Source organism: Myzus persicae, unplaced genomic scaffold, assembly GCF_001856785.1.
Source record: "Myzus persicae strain clone G006 unplaced genomic scaffold, MPER_G0061.0, whole genome shotgun sequence".
In the NCBI taxonomy this organism is placed as follows: Eukaryota; Metazoa; Arthropoda; class Insecta; order Hemiptera; family Aphididae; genus Myzus; species Myzus persicae.
Window position 1 is genome coordinate 113,209 of NW_019101025.1, and position 14,276 is coordinate 127,484.

The 14,276-nt window shown below is 27.6% G+C and overlaps 2 protein-coding genes and 1 non-coding gene across 6 annotated transcripts in view; 2 read left to right on the forward strand and 1 right to left on the reverse strand.

Moving 5' to 3' along the window:
- Positions 1 to 153: 153 nt before the first annotated feature.
- On the forward strand, positions 154 to 5,441 carry LOC111027405 (RING finger protein unkempt). 3 transcript variants are annotated; one of them, XM_022305783.1, is made up of 14 exons: positions 154 to 409; positions 538 to 747; positions 2,191 to 2,377; positions 2,437 to 2,533; positions 2,610 to 2,745; positions 2,818 to 3,020; positions 3,089 to 3,201; positions 3,298 to 3,429; positions 3,486 to 3,639; positions 3,717 to 3,824; positions 3,899 to 4,155; positions 4,683 to 4,841; positions 4,898 to 5,059; positions 5,253 to 5,441. In XM_022305783.1, the coding sequence occupies exons 1-14, from the start codon at positions 357 to 359 to the stop codon at positions 5,430 to 5,432; spliced, it is 2,151 nt and encodes a 716-aa protein (XP_022161475.1). In that variant the 5' UTR covers positions 154 to 356; the 3' UTR covers positions 5,433 to 5,441. The 3 variants fall into 3 exon arrangements, with proteins under 3 accessions (XP_022161475.1, XP_022161474.1, XP_022161473.1); XM_022305782.1 differs by having other exon boundaries at positions 2,610 to 2,739; positions 3,089 to 3,237; XM_022305781.1 differs by having other exon boundaries at positions 357 to 409; positions 3,089 to 3,237.
- A 4,414-nt stretch (positions 5,442 to 9,855) lies between these two features.
- On the reverse strand, positions 9,856 to 9,927 carry Trnam-cau. Its single transcript has one exon. It is a non-coding gene; the product is annotated as a tRNA-Met (tRNA).
- Positions 9,928 to 11,139: 1,212 nt separating this feature from the next.
- The window catches only part of LOC111027394 (E3 ubiquitin-protein ligase MYCBP2), a 273,579-nt gene continuing 270,442 nt past the window's right edge, over positions 11,140 to 14,276 (forward strand). For both annotated transcript variants that reach the window (XM_022305767.1, XM_022305768.1), the window contains exons 1-11: positions 11,140 to 11,648; positions 11,740 to 11,797; positions 11,889 to 12,104; positions 12,165 to 12,318; positions 12,396 to 12,583; positions 12,671 to 12,806; positions 12,892 to 13,064; positions 13,131 to 13,313; positions 13,382 to 13,597; positions 13,679 to 14,045; positions 14,100 to 14,258. In XM_022305767.1, coding sequence (XP_022161459.1) covers positions 11,578 to 11,648; positions 11,740 to 11,797; positions 11,889 to 12,104; positions 12,165 to 12,318; positions 12,396 to 12,583; positions 12,671 to 12,806; positions 12,892 to 13,064; positions 13,131 to 13,313; positions 13,382 to 13,597; positions 13,679 to 14,045; positions 14,100 to 14,258 — 1,921 coding nt within the window. In that variant the 5' untranslated portion in view covers positions 11,140 to 11,577. The remainder of the gene's footprint in view (positions 11,649 to 11,739; positions 11,798 to 11,888; positions 12,105 to 12,164; positions 12,319 to 12,395; positions 12,584 to 12,670; positions 12,807 to 12,891; positions 13,065 to 13,130; positions 13,314 to 13,381; positions 13,598 to 13,678; positions 14,046 to 14,099; positions 14,259 to 14,276) is intronic.

A 14,276-nucleotide genomic window follows, 5' to 3' on the forward strand; every position in this document is an offset into this window, starting at 1 on the left:
GGGGAATTTTTGAAAGGTGATTACTTTATCAATGCCATCGTTATCAGACAGTGTTGAAACGGCAATGCAAGAGATAACATTTTTTGTTGGCTACACTGTGTCCACATATGCTACCGTGGTTTAGTCATGTGATCAATATTTTGGAAAGTGTAAAACAATAACATAAGTCGTCAAAAAAAAAAACATTCTGCCTTAGCCTTTAGAGTTTAGGTACTATTTATTTTTTTGCATCATGAATGAAACGAGAACCATTTCGAAATTGCCGAAATTGTATTATTGAACCGCTGTTGATGCGGGCCATCAAGTAAAATCATAATTTTAAAAAATATCTGAGGTTGCAAACCAAGTGTAACAAAATGCCGTCAGAATCTAAGATTCCTGCCCAAATGGAGAAACCAAATCATTATTCGTAAGACGTGATTTTGTGCATTATTTTTTGTTAATTATTTAGCCATTCATTAGTTGTTGCACATATTATAATACAAATTTAGTAAATAGTATTGTCGAATATCATTAGACATTTTTGTATTATTATAGATATTTAAAAGAGTTTCGTGTTGAGCAGTGCCCATTATTTTTACAACATAAATGCACACAACATAGACCCTATACTTGTTTCAATTGGCATTTTATGAATCAGCGGCGACGTAGACCAGTAAGAAAAAGAGATGGTACATTTAACTATAGTGCAGATGATTATTGTACACAATATGATGAGACCACTGGAGTTTGTACTAAAGGAGACGAGTAAGCAATGACCTATTGCATGTTAATATGTATTTCCCTTTTTAACGTACTTATTATTGATATTGAATGTGCATTTTTAAAATTTAAAACATGTGTGTTTTAAAAACATCCATTTTTCATGTACAATCGCAAAGGAATGTGTTAGAAGTTCCTCCTCACAAAAATATCTAATTCTTTTTTTCTTCAATTTTGAAAATATTAAGTCATTAATTGATGAACTTCTATGTTTGAATCAAAATAAATATTTATCATACATAACTTTTAAAATTTACTTACTCAGTAGGTACTATTTAATTTATTATACAATCTACAAACCTACATGTTTATTACCAACTATGTAATTGCTGATTGTTGTTAATTAATAAATAAATATGCAGTTTATTTCATAGGTATGTCACTAAAATTGTATATAAGATAGTACTAAACAATTTATGTGATGTTTACCTACAAATTGATTTCCTTCTTTACTTTTTCTAAACCTATTTCTATAATTCCCATAATAATAATATAAATAATTACATCTTATAACAAAAATCTATTTATTCATTTTTCATAATACCTATTTAAATTGTAGATATTAAGTGTAAACACAATAAATTAATGGTTATTGCTAGTTCTTTTACTTTTTGTAATATATTTAAAAGTTAATTGTTCATTAAAGGGTTCATTAAAAGTATAAATATTACATTTTTGTATAAAATTGAGATAAACAAATGTAAAATAATCAAAGTAATGACAACACTTGATTAATACTTTTTTTGAAATTATGATTTAATCCTCTAAATATTAGTAATTTCTTTTTTAATTTAACAGTATTTAATTATAGTATCAAATTTAAGCTTAACACATTTATGTATACTTCTCTGTCTCCCCGTATTGAACAAATTAGGCTTTAAAAAACAAACATTTTTTTGTTAAACTTTCACTTGCGTACGAAACAATACTTAAAAGAGACACGGACAAAGTAAAAAAAACAAACAGTTTCATATTGTATCGTTGACTAAGTTAGTGTATTGAATAACAAGGTGCATGATCAATTGATGTTATTGATTAGCATTTATAAATTATGTTAAATGATCCTAATTAGTGTTGTACTGTGTTACTTGTTACATGTTTAAAATGTTTTATCTTTAAATTAAGTGCAAGTTTATCTCCTACTTAAACGTGAAAATTTTACCAACTTAACGTATCTTGTTTTAATTTTTTGTTAATCTACATATATTTAAATATATGAGATTTTCTTTTACTCATTATCGTTGAACTATGCTTGAGTGAACGAAGAATGAGACATAACTAGACCCCGGCTGTGTATCCTGCCTGTATTTAACACACATGTTCCATGTAGCACTTTCAAAATAGCTCACCCAATTATCAGATCTTTCAATTTTATTCATAGATAATTTTTATATTTGTAATATTTTGACATTATTAACTAAATAAAAGGTGCCAATATTTACACCGAACAGCTGGTGATACAGAAAGACGTTACCATTTGAGATATTATAAGACATGCATGTGTGTTCATGATACTGACAGTAGGGGATTTTGCACAAAAAATGGGCCACATTGTGCTTTTGCACATGGGAATCATGATTTAAGACCACCTGTATATGATATTAACGAACAAAAGGTATTTAATTCAATGAAGTGCTTAGTATTTTTAATAATGAATCCTATAACTTTTAATAGGTAACTGAAAATGATGATGATAATAATGTAGATTTAGATGGACCAAATGTATTAGATAAAGAAAAAAATTTAATGAATGAAGATCCTAAATGGCAGGGTAGGATTTGTATACAGTTTTATCTCAATTATTTATGTACACATTCTGTATTAATAAATATATTTTTACTTCATAGATACTAATTTTGTTTTATCAAATTATAAAACTGACCAATGTCAACGTCCTCCTCGACTTTGTCGACAAGGATATGCATGTCCTCAATATCATAATAGCAGAGATAAGAGAAGAAATCCAAGAAAATACAAGTACAGGCATGTTTTTATTATTTTAATAAATATTCATTGTTAGAAAATTTAACTAATAAATTAACTTAAACATTTTAGGTCTACTCCTTGTCCTAGTGTAAAACACGGAGATGAATGGGGGGAACCAAGTAATTGCGAAAGTGGTGACTCTTGTGCGTATTGTCATACTAGAACTGAACAACAATTTCATCCAGAAATATATAAGTCTACAAAGTGTAATGATGTACAACAAGCTGGGTATTGTCCTCGTGGAGTGTTTTGCGCTTTTGCACATGTTGATCGTACGTATTTCAGTATGACAATCGTTAAAATAAATTGACTTAATGTAATAATTAACTTTAATATTCAGAGGAAATGATTATTGCTCGTGAATCAGCTGCTGGATTAGATTCTTCAACAGATTTAGCGGATATATTATCTAATGCTGTGCCTTCAATAGGGACCGAATGTTTAAGATCTCCGGTAAAAAAAATAGATAATGACAAAGATAGTTCATCGGTTAGTAATTTTTGAATTTTAAACACTCGCTCATATTTGAACGATGTGTTATGTTTATAGAATGGAAGTGGGGATCTTTCAGAATGCACTTCAAGTATTGGCTCTCCTAATAAAGCTCCTGGTGCCCATTTGTCTAGATCTGAATTTAACGTACAACAATTTCAAATAGCTCATGAAGATACCATACAAGCTGTAATTATTTATTTTTATTATTTCATGTAACTTACTATATATTTTATACTTTTTAGCTTTTAAATTCATTTGATTCTCAATCATTGTTACCTAATGTTGAACCACAAAGAAGACATAGTTCTATATTTGGACCTGTTGTATCTAATGGTAATAGTAATTCATCATATATGAATCATTTTTCTTCTTATCAGCCAACAACTACAATGAATGGTTTGTTTTTAATTTTTATTTGATTGAAACATATTTTAATAATTAAATGTTCACAAATGCATTATTTATTATTTTAGGCAATTTAGATGATTTAGTCATGGAAGATAATTTAAATTTCTCTGTTGATCGAGAAAATGAATCTCCAATATTAAATAATCCTTTATCATCAAGTTTACAAGCCTCTGGTAATTTTAATTTATTATATGTTTTCTAACTTTTATAATTTGTATAATTTTTTTCTTATATATGTATTTTCTAGATATTTTAGGAAGTTCAGCTCCAGTTAATATTCCTCTTACACGCCATAATAGTATTGGTCATTTTTCACCAACAATAGCTTCTCCATTAAAACATATGCAAAATAATATGATACAAAAATCTAGGTATAACCAACAAGATGGTTTAGGCCATTTAAATATTGTCACTGGCAACAATTATGGCTCAACTGGTTTGTTTGGTATTGGTTCTCCGGGGACCGCAAACACATTTCCAATTAGTCCTTCAAATTCAAATGAAGTAATGATATTTTTTGTTGTATTAACCTATTAGTATAAGTATTTGTGTGTGTTGAATGTCCCACATCATTTTTCATTTAGTTCTATATTTTAATATACATATGTTTGAATGTTTATGTTGACTATTATCAGACATTTTTCGGATATAACGTATTGTTTTTGAATGAGTAATTGATCAGAAATAATTAAACACATTTTACAAGGAGAACATTTATTTGATAAAGTTGTAATATTATATTACCATGATAATACTTTGGTCTAAAAAAAAATGGTTTTTTAATATTAAGATTTAATTACTTTAAGTATTTTAACTTGATAATATTGATGTAAATATAATAGTTTTTTTTCTTTGGTTTTCATGTTATTTAAAATAAAACTGTTAAATTAAATTTAAGTATAAATTGAACTTCAATCTATTATCCATACATGTATTCTCTTACAATGTAAGTTGTAAAAGACAGAAATAAACTGTTTATAATCACACAATATTCTTAAAAAGTGAATTTACTAACATTTTGTTATTTTAAGGTTCAAAGATTGCAAGAAGAATTATTAAACTGTAGATCAAAATTAGTGTCTTGGGAATCTGAACGAATGTCACAAGTTAGATGCACTTATGAAGCATGGCAAAGAGAGACTGAAGATTCAAATAATAAATTAAAAATTGCTGAACAACAAAGAGATGAAGTGAATATAATTAAGTAAAAAAATTATTTTAGGGTATTAACTATAATTTTTGTAAGGCTATCAATCAAGCAAAATCATTACAACAAGAAGTAGATTTATTACAAGGTTCACCTTATCTTCACGGACTACGTAGGGTCTCAGAAATTAGAAATTTATCATTATCTGTATTAAAGTCATTACAGAGTCAAATGAGAAATGATTTAGAAGAAATCGAAAAGGTAAATGTTAAATGTTTATGATCCTATGAACATAAAATCAAATGTTTGACATTTATCTTAAGAATAAACTCAATTACAAGTATTAACAAACTTAAATATGTATACACTATACTCATTATGTTTACATATTTATATCTAACACTTCATATTATGTTCTTTTATTTAATAAAATAATAACTTTTGTTTGGTTTAGGTTTTATACTTACAAACTGCTACCAAATGCATGTTATGCGAAGAGCGTAATAGGAGTGTCACATTGGGACCTTGTAATCACTTTGTGTTGTGTAATCAGTGTGTGGATACGATAAAAGATTGTCCATATTGCTCGACTCCTGTCTTATCTCATACTAATACATCAACGACACAGGCATAGATTAAAAATGATATATTTTAAGCAATCAAAACTTATGAATTATGATAATATTAATAATACTTGATTAAAATAACATAATCTTTAGAAAGAAAAAAAATTGCAACAACTAATCAGTACTAGATTCATCAAGTATTATTATAATTTTAATACTATATTAAATTATATATTAGCATTTTACAACATTAGTATGAGCCTTTTATATAGAATTTATATTTGGTTTTTTTTTAAAAAAAAAAATCATTTTTTTAAACTATTTCTTTGTACATTACAATATTTTACAGTTAATATATATTTATTAAATTTCTATAGTTTCAAAATAATATTTTATTTTAAATTTTAATACTAATATAATAATAATATAACTTAAAACAAAAATTCATAACAATAATTATGTAATATGCTTGTATTGTCTGACAAACCTATGAAATTTCCATTTAATATATATATATATATTATACAGTTATGAACTACTAACATCCAATAATTTTGAAATATTCAAATTATATCTATATGCTTAGGTAAATGCTAACTTTGTAATTGCTAACATATAATTAAATTGTTTAATTATATATTTCGAGTAAAATATTTTGCTTATATTCTTGATCGTTGACATTAAAATTATTTAACAATATTAACTTTTTACCGAAATCAGAATAAATATTCTAGTAAAATTAGTTTTTCTTACTTGTTTTACATTAAATTACATTTCATAATTCAAATAGTTTAAATATTATAATTACTTTTTTTCATATAGAGTAAATCATTTCCATTTTGCTTATAAAAATTAAATGAAAAAAATTATTTTATAATTAGTTAAAATATTTTTTCTAAACAACAAATATTATATATTTAGGTTTTATGTTTATCGATTCAAAAATTTGCCCATTATTACACAATTATCATTCAAACTCATTGCTTAAAATAATTTTTCAAATCTATAATTAATGATGTATACCTAATAAATTTCTATTTAGAACTAGTAAAGAATAATGTCTTTAACATTATAAATTATTGTATTACCTATTTATTAAACATGAGTGAATTTGAACAATCATATATTATATATTTTTATTTTGACATTCAAAGCAAAACATAATTTTAAAAAGTATTCAAAAAGAAAATTTATATGAAGATCCTTTTTACAAATTTTATTTATTTTATTAGATCTTTATAATTGAAAAAAATTTGTATATGATATATGCATTGGTTTTATTTTAAATTATTTTATTGTTTTTTTATATTTTTGAATGTGATAGTTATTTATCAGACATTGAAATAATTTATATTCTCATAAAAACAACTTTTCAAAGAAATTGAAAGATTGTAGGCCCTTTTAATTTTACCAAATCTTATTATTTATTGCCTATATTTATTTAAATTATTTCTGTGGTAATTATATTTAATTCCTATTTATGTCATATTATATTTTTTTTTTAAATTTAAGATTAACTATCATGGTTTTGTAGTGTTAAGCTGTAGTCTGACGTGTTTTACATTTTCATAAATACTGTATTTTTTTTATTAGGCCTACCAAATAATTGTGTGTTTTAGTGTGAATGGCCGTTAATAATTTGTTGGTATAAAATGCCAAACTAAAAATGAATAAATTGCATTTTTTTCACAATTGTCTGAATTGTATTGATTGATTGATGAATTATTTATATTCAAACATTCTTAAATATTTTTTCAATTAATATACATTAAAAAAAACAGTTATTGGCTTACAAATTAATATCCTCTTTGTTTCTCACGGCATATTTAATAACTAAATTACGAGATGAAAAAACCGTAATGTTTATTTTGTGAACCACCGTGTTATTATTACATGATTATTTTGTTGTAATAAAATATCAGTATTATATTTTAAATTTGACTATGTCGCGTGTATACATCCGTATCGACTCTATAACTGTGAACGTATTAATATTTTGTAAAATTTAAAGTTATTTTTGTGAGAGTTTTGAGTGTTTATTTGATTTGTACCTGAGTGTTTATATGTCAGTTTAAATTAAGATCTAATGATTTTTACACAAGTAGTTGTGACTATACAAAATAATTAGAAATCCTGTTGTAGGCTTTTATATGTTATGTTTGTCATACACAATCCTAGAATGAAAAAACATATAAATGTTCTGCAGGCTGCAGACTTAGAAAAATAAACATGTTTTATGAACTTTATTATTTATGTAAATTGCCACCTTGGTAGCAGCTGTAAATTATTTGAACGCCATTTTCATTAGTCATTACGTTTTAAATTGTAAATCAATAAGTCTACTGTTTAAGAATGTTTTGAACAATTATTTTGATTATTCCATATCTACCATAATAAATATATGACATAAGTATTATAACCTATATACTTATATTTTTCGCTATTTCTGTTCAAAATTATTTTTTTGTATGTATCCATGTCATGTTTTTACAAAATATAGTAATTTACTATCATATAATCATTGTTTTTCAAAAATGAGCTTTTGTGTTACTTAAAAATACCTATACCAATGTTTAATATTCTCAACTTATAAAGAAACACAATAGGAGAGAACAATTGCATGAGTGGGCGAGTGGCTTGAATTTGTCAGAATTAAAATATTATTTATGTATAGCAAATTAACATAGATTTATCTCCTATAGTCCTATTGTTTGCTATTATTCTGTGTAGGTTATACATGCATATCACCTTTAATAATTTAATATTATGCAATAATTAACTAAGTAGTAGGTATACAATCTTTAGTTATTATGTGTGTGGCAATTATTGAAGTGACTTTTTTAAAGACTATTCACACTGTTCTGGTAACTGGTAATGTGATATTGACTCATAAGTTAGGCAGTGAAAATAATAAATATGATATAAACATACACTTTTATAATAATAACTAAATATTAATTAGAATATAATAAATGCAATGTTTTTGCCAAAAATTAAATCCGTCTACCATAATTAGCATATAATTTAGGGGGGGGAGCGGTTAGAACAATCACCCCTGCAAAAACTGTATTGTAGTAAATAATCTATAGGTATATTTAAAAATGAATGTTGGCATGGTATGTCTCTTATGCCTTCCTACACCGCTGGACCGATTTTGATGAACATTTTTGTGTATTAAAGTGGTTCCTGAATGATTTAGATTCACAATTGGACCCGGTATGTTCCAATCTGAAGGGTTGCTTAAACGGCTATTTTGAGATTTATGAAAGACATTTTTGTTTATGAATGGTTGTTATTGGTTGTAGGAGAAATAATTAGTAGATATTGTTATTTTTTTTGTTTATTGGTTGTCATTGGTTAATCGGAACATGCACCAAATCGAATTTTTGCACATTGCCTACTTGCAATGTAGCTACAGAGTCACACTTATAGCTGCTCATTGGCATAGAGAGTTGGCATTTGTCATGGGCAACGAAGTGCACGGGTCCACTAATAATTAATAAAAAAAAAAAAAATAATTGGGATTTCTGGTAATGATTTATGAATTGACGTTAATTTCCTCCAAACAAGAAAGTACTTACTTATTTACTTGCCTGACCGTTAATCGGAATTGTATTGTCATTGATTATATATACTATTTATTTTTAATTAATGCTATAGGTAACTAAAATAAATTACCTCAATAGAAGTATCAAAAAACATATCTATCATAAAATAGGTACCTATACAGTGAGTTGATGAATAGGTATGCTGACCTCCGAGGGATCAGAATCCACTCAGAATTGTTAGGTATTCATATACAATTACGAATGAAATATGATAAATTGATATTAATATATCGTGGATTCAAATTTAACACCGTTCATTACAGTGAACCTATCTCTTTTGGTTTTCTAAATATCTTAAGATAGCACACGCTAAGTTTAAGTCTTCGTCGGTGAATTGCCGTTGTTTCCGGATACATTTAAATATGAATCTATATGACTATATACTATAGCAGTGATTATGCCCAACCTTTCTTTTTCGGTGGGCCACGTTAGTAAAATATTTCCTTCATACAAGCCGCTAATAGTATAGATAGGTATAATATTTCATTACCAGCTACTATTTATTTTTGTATTGTAGGTACCTCTTGCTGTATATTCGTAGCTATGACGTATATCGCACATGCATATAAAATGCTGAAAATGGCTTCTATGATTTTCAAAAATGTATAAATGCAAATGTTTTAGAAATATTGGACCTATATATTTTAACAGAAATAATTTTCAAAAAAATCAAGAAATTCCAATTTTAAAAATATAAATTGGAAAAATAAGTACCACGAGACAAACTAAACCAGTTAAAGGGAGAATTTATTTAACAAGGTTATTTATTTGCGTATTATATGTTTACATATAAGACGTTTTATAACTCGGCTAAGTAAATGTGGACGACTTTAGGACAAGTTATAATAGAAATATTTTGAAAAAATGGACAAAAAATTATGTTTAGCAGAGCGTGGTTTCGATCCACGGACCTCTGGGTTATGGGCCCAGCACGCTTCCACTGCGCCACTCTGCTAGTTGTAGAAGGGGTAATAAATAATGATATTTAAGCGTATGTCTCATTATTATGGTACCTAAAGCTATAGGCATTAGGCAATAAGTTCAATCCACGAGTTACAATATACCAATATACGTCATAGGTACGTGGTTTAGTGGTTAAGTCCTACTCTTGAGTCTTGACTCTTGTCTCTTAATAAACATGACTACCTATAATTGACTATTAGATAAAGTATTTGAATAATTTTTCTCGAGATTATTCTAGTAGGTGCATTCTGATATTTCTCTACAGGGAATATACCAATTATCATTTATCAATCTGGGTAGGTACCTATAGTTCTTCATAGCATTGCAAAATCATAATGTAATTCATTTTATTACTGAATACCGAGTACAGAGTAGATATATTTAGGTAGACCCTAATTATTTTATTAATATGTTTTGGTTATTCGGTAGACTTTTTTTGAATAATCTTGTTACCTAATTATATCCCTTTAGTGACAAAATTAAACCAATACCTACCTACTTAGGAAGTAAAATGACTTCAACTTCTTCAACCACTGTATAAGTTAATAGTTACCTATATATATATATATACAAATACAATAATATAATATGTTATCAAAAACATAGTTCTGAGTTATACTGACTTTTGATTTATGATGATACCTATTGGCTATTAAGGTATATTAATATATTGTGTCAATTATTTAATTAGATAAATTTGTATCTATATTTTTTTAGTGGAGAAATGAATGTATTGACTTTACAATTATGTGTTTTTTTTTGTTTTATCTTTTATAATAGAAAATATGCTTCGATTTTGAACCCTGTAAGTTTTCTGAGATGTCTATAATTTTGTCTCTAATTAGTCTAATTAGTACTTTGGGGGGTTAAACATTTGAAAGTTACTATCAAAGTTTTTATTTTTACTATTATTTAGTAATGAATAAGTTGGTTGAATTAATTTTTGCCTAAAACATTGCATTTGGAAATAACATTGTTTGTTTTAAAAATAATAACACAATATGTTTATGTATTGACACAAGTATAAAAGCCTCAAGTACTCAATAATAATATTTTTAAATTACAACAAAATAGCTAAAATTGTTAGTGAATCTATTCTACATTTAAATATTTGAACTGAAACTGATTATATTTATTTTTTGGTTACAGAATCAACTATATTTATGAGAGAGAGAGATCTTGTTATAAAGTTTCAATTCTTAAAGCCATTCAATTGAAAATGGTAAATCACTAGATCATAATGTCTATGATTATGGCACACAGATTTTTCATCAATATTTCTTCAGCAACGAGCTCTCAGAGCTCTGGTCCCAGAGCTTTTGGTGGCAAACGGGTGAACAGAACTACAGAAAAAGCAATCACTTTTTTAGTAGATGGCGTCTGCGGCTGTACGGTTATCGATCCGCCACAATCGATTGGTCACTCCACTATCATTTTCTCCCACCACTAACCATACCATTGTTTATCAACACAAGTTTGAAATTCGATAACAGGGAACCCGGTAAAAATAAATCAATACGATATTACAATGATGAAATTCTGGGTGTCCGTCGTAAGTCGTTGACGTTTACCGACGATAAATATGTCTGATTGACTGGCTGCTGGCCGTGGACTGAGTATGTCTTGACCACCATCCGTCACTATGTTGCCCGAAGTGGACGGTATTGAACAGTTGTACAGGCGATTTTTCCAGGAAGCCCAAGAACTACCAAAGTGAGTTCTCCAACTAGGGCACAACAATACGTTTTTGCTGTGTGTCTTTTGGTAAATTATCATAGTTATCAATTACCCATTATTTGTCTAGGAAACAACATGCAAAAAAAAATTGTCAGAAAGCTCAAAAAGGATCAAAGCTGTATAAGGTAAGACTATCAATGTTTATCATCTATTGCTATTATTATTATTGTTATTTAGTACTCAATCGTGCAATTATGCTTTGTTTCATTTTTGTAGGATGGAGGGTGGACCATGTACGTATCAGGAAATGCCTCTTCCTTTGCAGTATTATCGGCCGCTCGATATGCTGTGTTTGATAGACATGCTAAAAAATCTGACGAAGCATACTGGAACTCATCATCTGCTCCAATATGTCTCAAAACTCTCAACCGAGTGCTACAATCTTCAAACAATGTTCAGGCTATTCCGTGTTCAGAAATTATCATCCCTAAGGTTAATTAAAGAATATTTTAAGGAATGTATCCTAAAGCTCAATGTTGTTCTTATTTTTAGGTAGTAGGCATAGGCTTACGTAGTGTATTTGAACTGATTAAAGAAAGTAGAGTACCCTCGCCAGACATATGTACTAAAGCTTTAATGGCCTTGTTAGATATCATTCAGTATCAATCTCCAGAAGCATTAAAAGATGAACCATCAGAAGTTATAGGTAAGTTTATACAAATTAAAAAATTTAACTGTAAATTATTTTATATTTCTAATCATTATGTATCACAAATTGTATAGATCCATTATATGAGCTTTTATTGGATATGGCTACTGGAAACTATGATAATGGAACTTATGATTTCAAAGCTGTTTCATGTTCTTGTCTTATAAGTTTAGTAATAGTTAGAGGAGATACTGGTAAAATATTAAACACTCTGACAACATTAATCATGTGCCCAAATAATGCATCCCCTAGAAAAATAATTGTAAGTGGATTTATAATTGTATACATGGACATGTATAATGTATATTCATATATAAAAACAGTAACTTATTATTATGATTTTTTTTAGTTACCAAAAGTTTTAACCAGTTTGCAAAAATGTGTCCGTGTTCTTACACATGGAGATTATGAAACTCCTGATTGGATGTCCAATGGAGTTCCAAAATCATCTGAAATAATAACATTACATTTGAACTTTTTACGCAGTACTTATGAAACTACTTATTAAAATTAAACTATATTTCAGTATTAGTAGAATGCAAAGTTCTGTTTCTAATTTTTTTTTTTCAGATGTCAAAGGAATGGCATGTGATGGAGATTATTTGTATACTTATTCAGAATACGGATTTCATAAAATTGGTACTGGTTTTGGGGGTACAGTTAGTGGACATCCATATGTCAGTGTAGCTCGTACATCAAGTCTTAATTTACATTCTAGTGATGTTTGTCTTGGATTTTATCAAGTTAGTAGAATATGTTAATTTAATTATATTAGTGTACATTTTTTTTAATTTGACCACTGTTTCTAGAAAATGTTATACTTAAGGGTTTATTACTCAAATCAGACTAGCAATCAAGAAATTGAGTTTTTAGATAGAGATACATTTAAAAAATTAGGACGAGTTCAGCTAGATTCTTCAGTAACATTAGATACATCTTGTAAACCTGTATTTAATGATAAAGATAGATTATGTTTCCTTGATCAATCTGCTGTAAGTATTTTACAAGTTTATAATACATAAATACTTTAATATAATTAAACATTTTTCCTCCTAAATAGAACAATTATGTGATTAAGAGTATTGATCCTAGTACTGGGAAACTTGTTAATGAAGTTCCTCTTGTATTAAGCCGTCGTAATGTACGAATATATGGTGTTTCTGAACTATGGGATTCTATTACAGCTGAAAGTGCTATTAATAGTGCTACTGACGAAGAAGTATCTTCTGTTGCCGCATTAAAGGATTGTTTTATTATATCAGTGAAGTCTGGAAAAGTAAGTACAACAAATAATGAATGAGGAGTTAAAATTTATATTTGTTCTTTATTTTTTAAATAATAAATAATTATTTGTTAGGCATTGCAATGGTCAAAATCTAATGGACAAAGTACTATGAATTGTTATCGTTCTATATGGTCAGAGTTAAGTTTACCTAATCCATGTAAAATCATCAAAGTGGCAGCTGGCCATGATGGCTTACACTGTGTGTTGCTTTGCGATACAGGATCAGCTTATTTCTTAGGAGTATCAAGACGCGGTGAAGATTGTGATAATGGAAGATACAGAAAGCAACCAAGAGTACTGAAGCCAAAAAGGATAACTAAAATAGATGGACAGTTTATCGTGGATGTAGCTTGTAATAATGGTACAACAGCATTAGTGACTAAAGATGGTCTTTTGTATATGTTTGGAAAAGATGATACTTATTGTGATATTCATACTGGTAAATATTTATATTTACAATTTGAATATTTTCATTGAATTTTATTATTTACAGGTCTTGTGAAAGATTTAAAAAATGCTAAAATTGTTCAGATAGCTTTAGGAAAAGCACATGCGATTGCTTTGAGTGCTAAAGGGCACATTTATAGTTTTGGAATTAATAACAAAGGTCAATGTGGACGTGATATATGTGCCCCCCAAACAAATAAAAACAGTTAAATATAATTTTTCT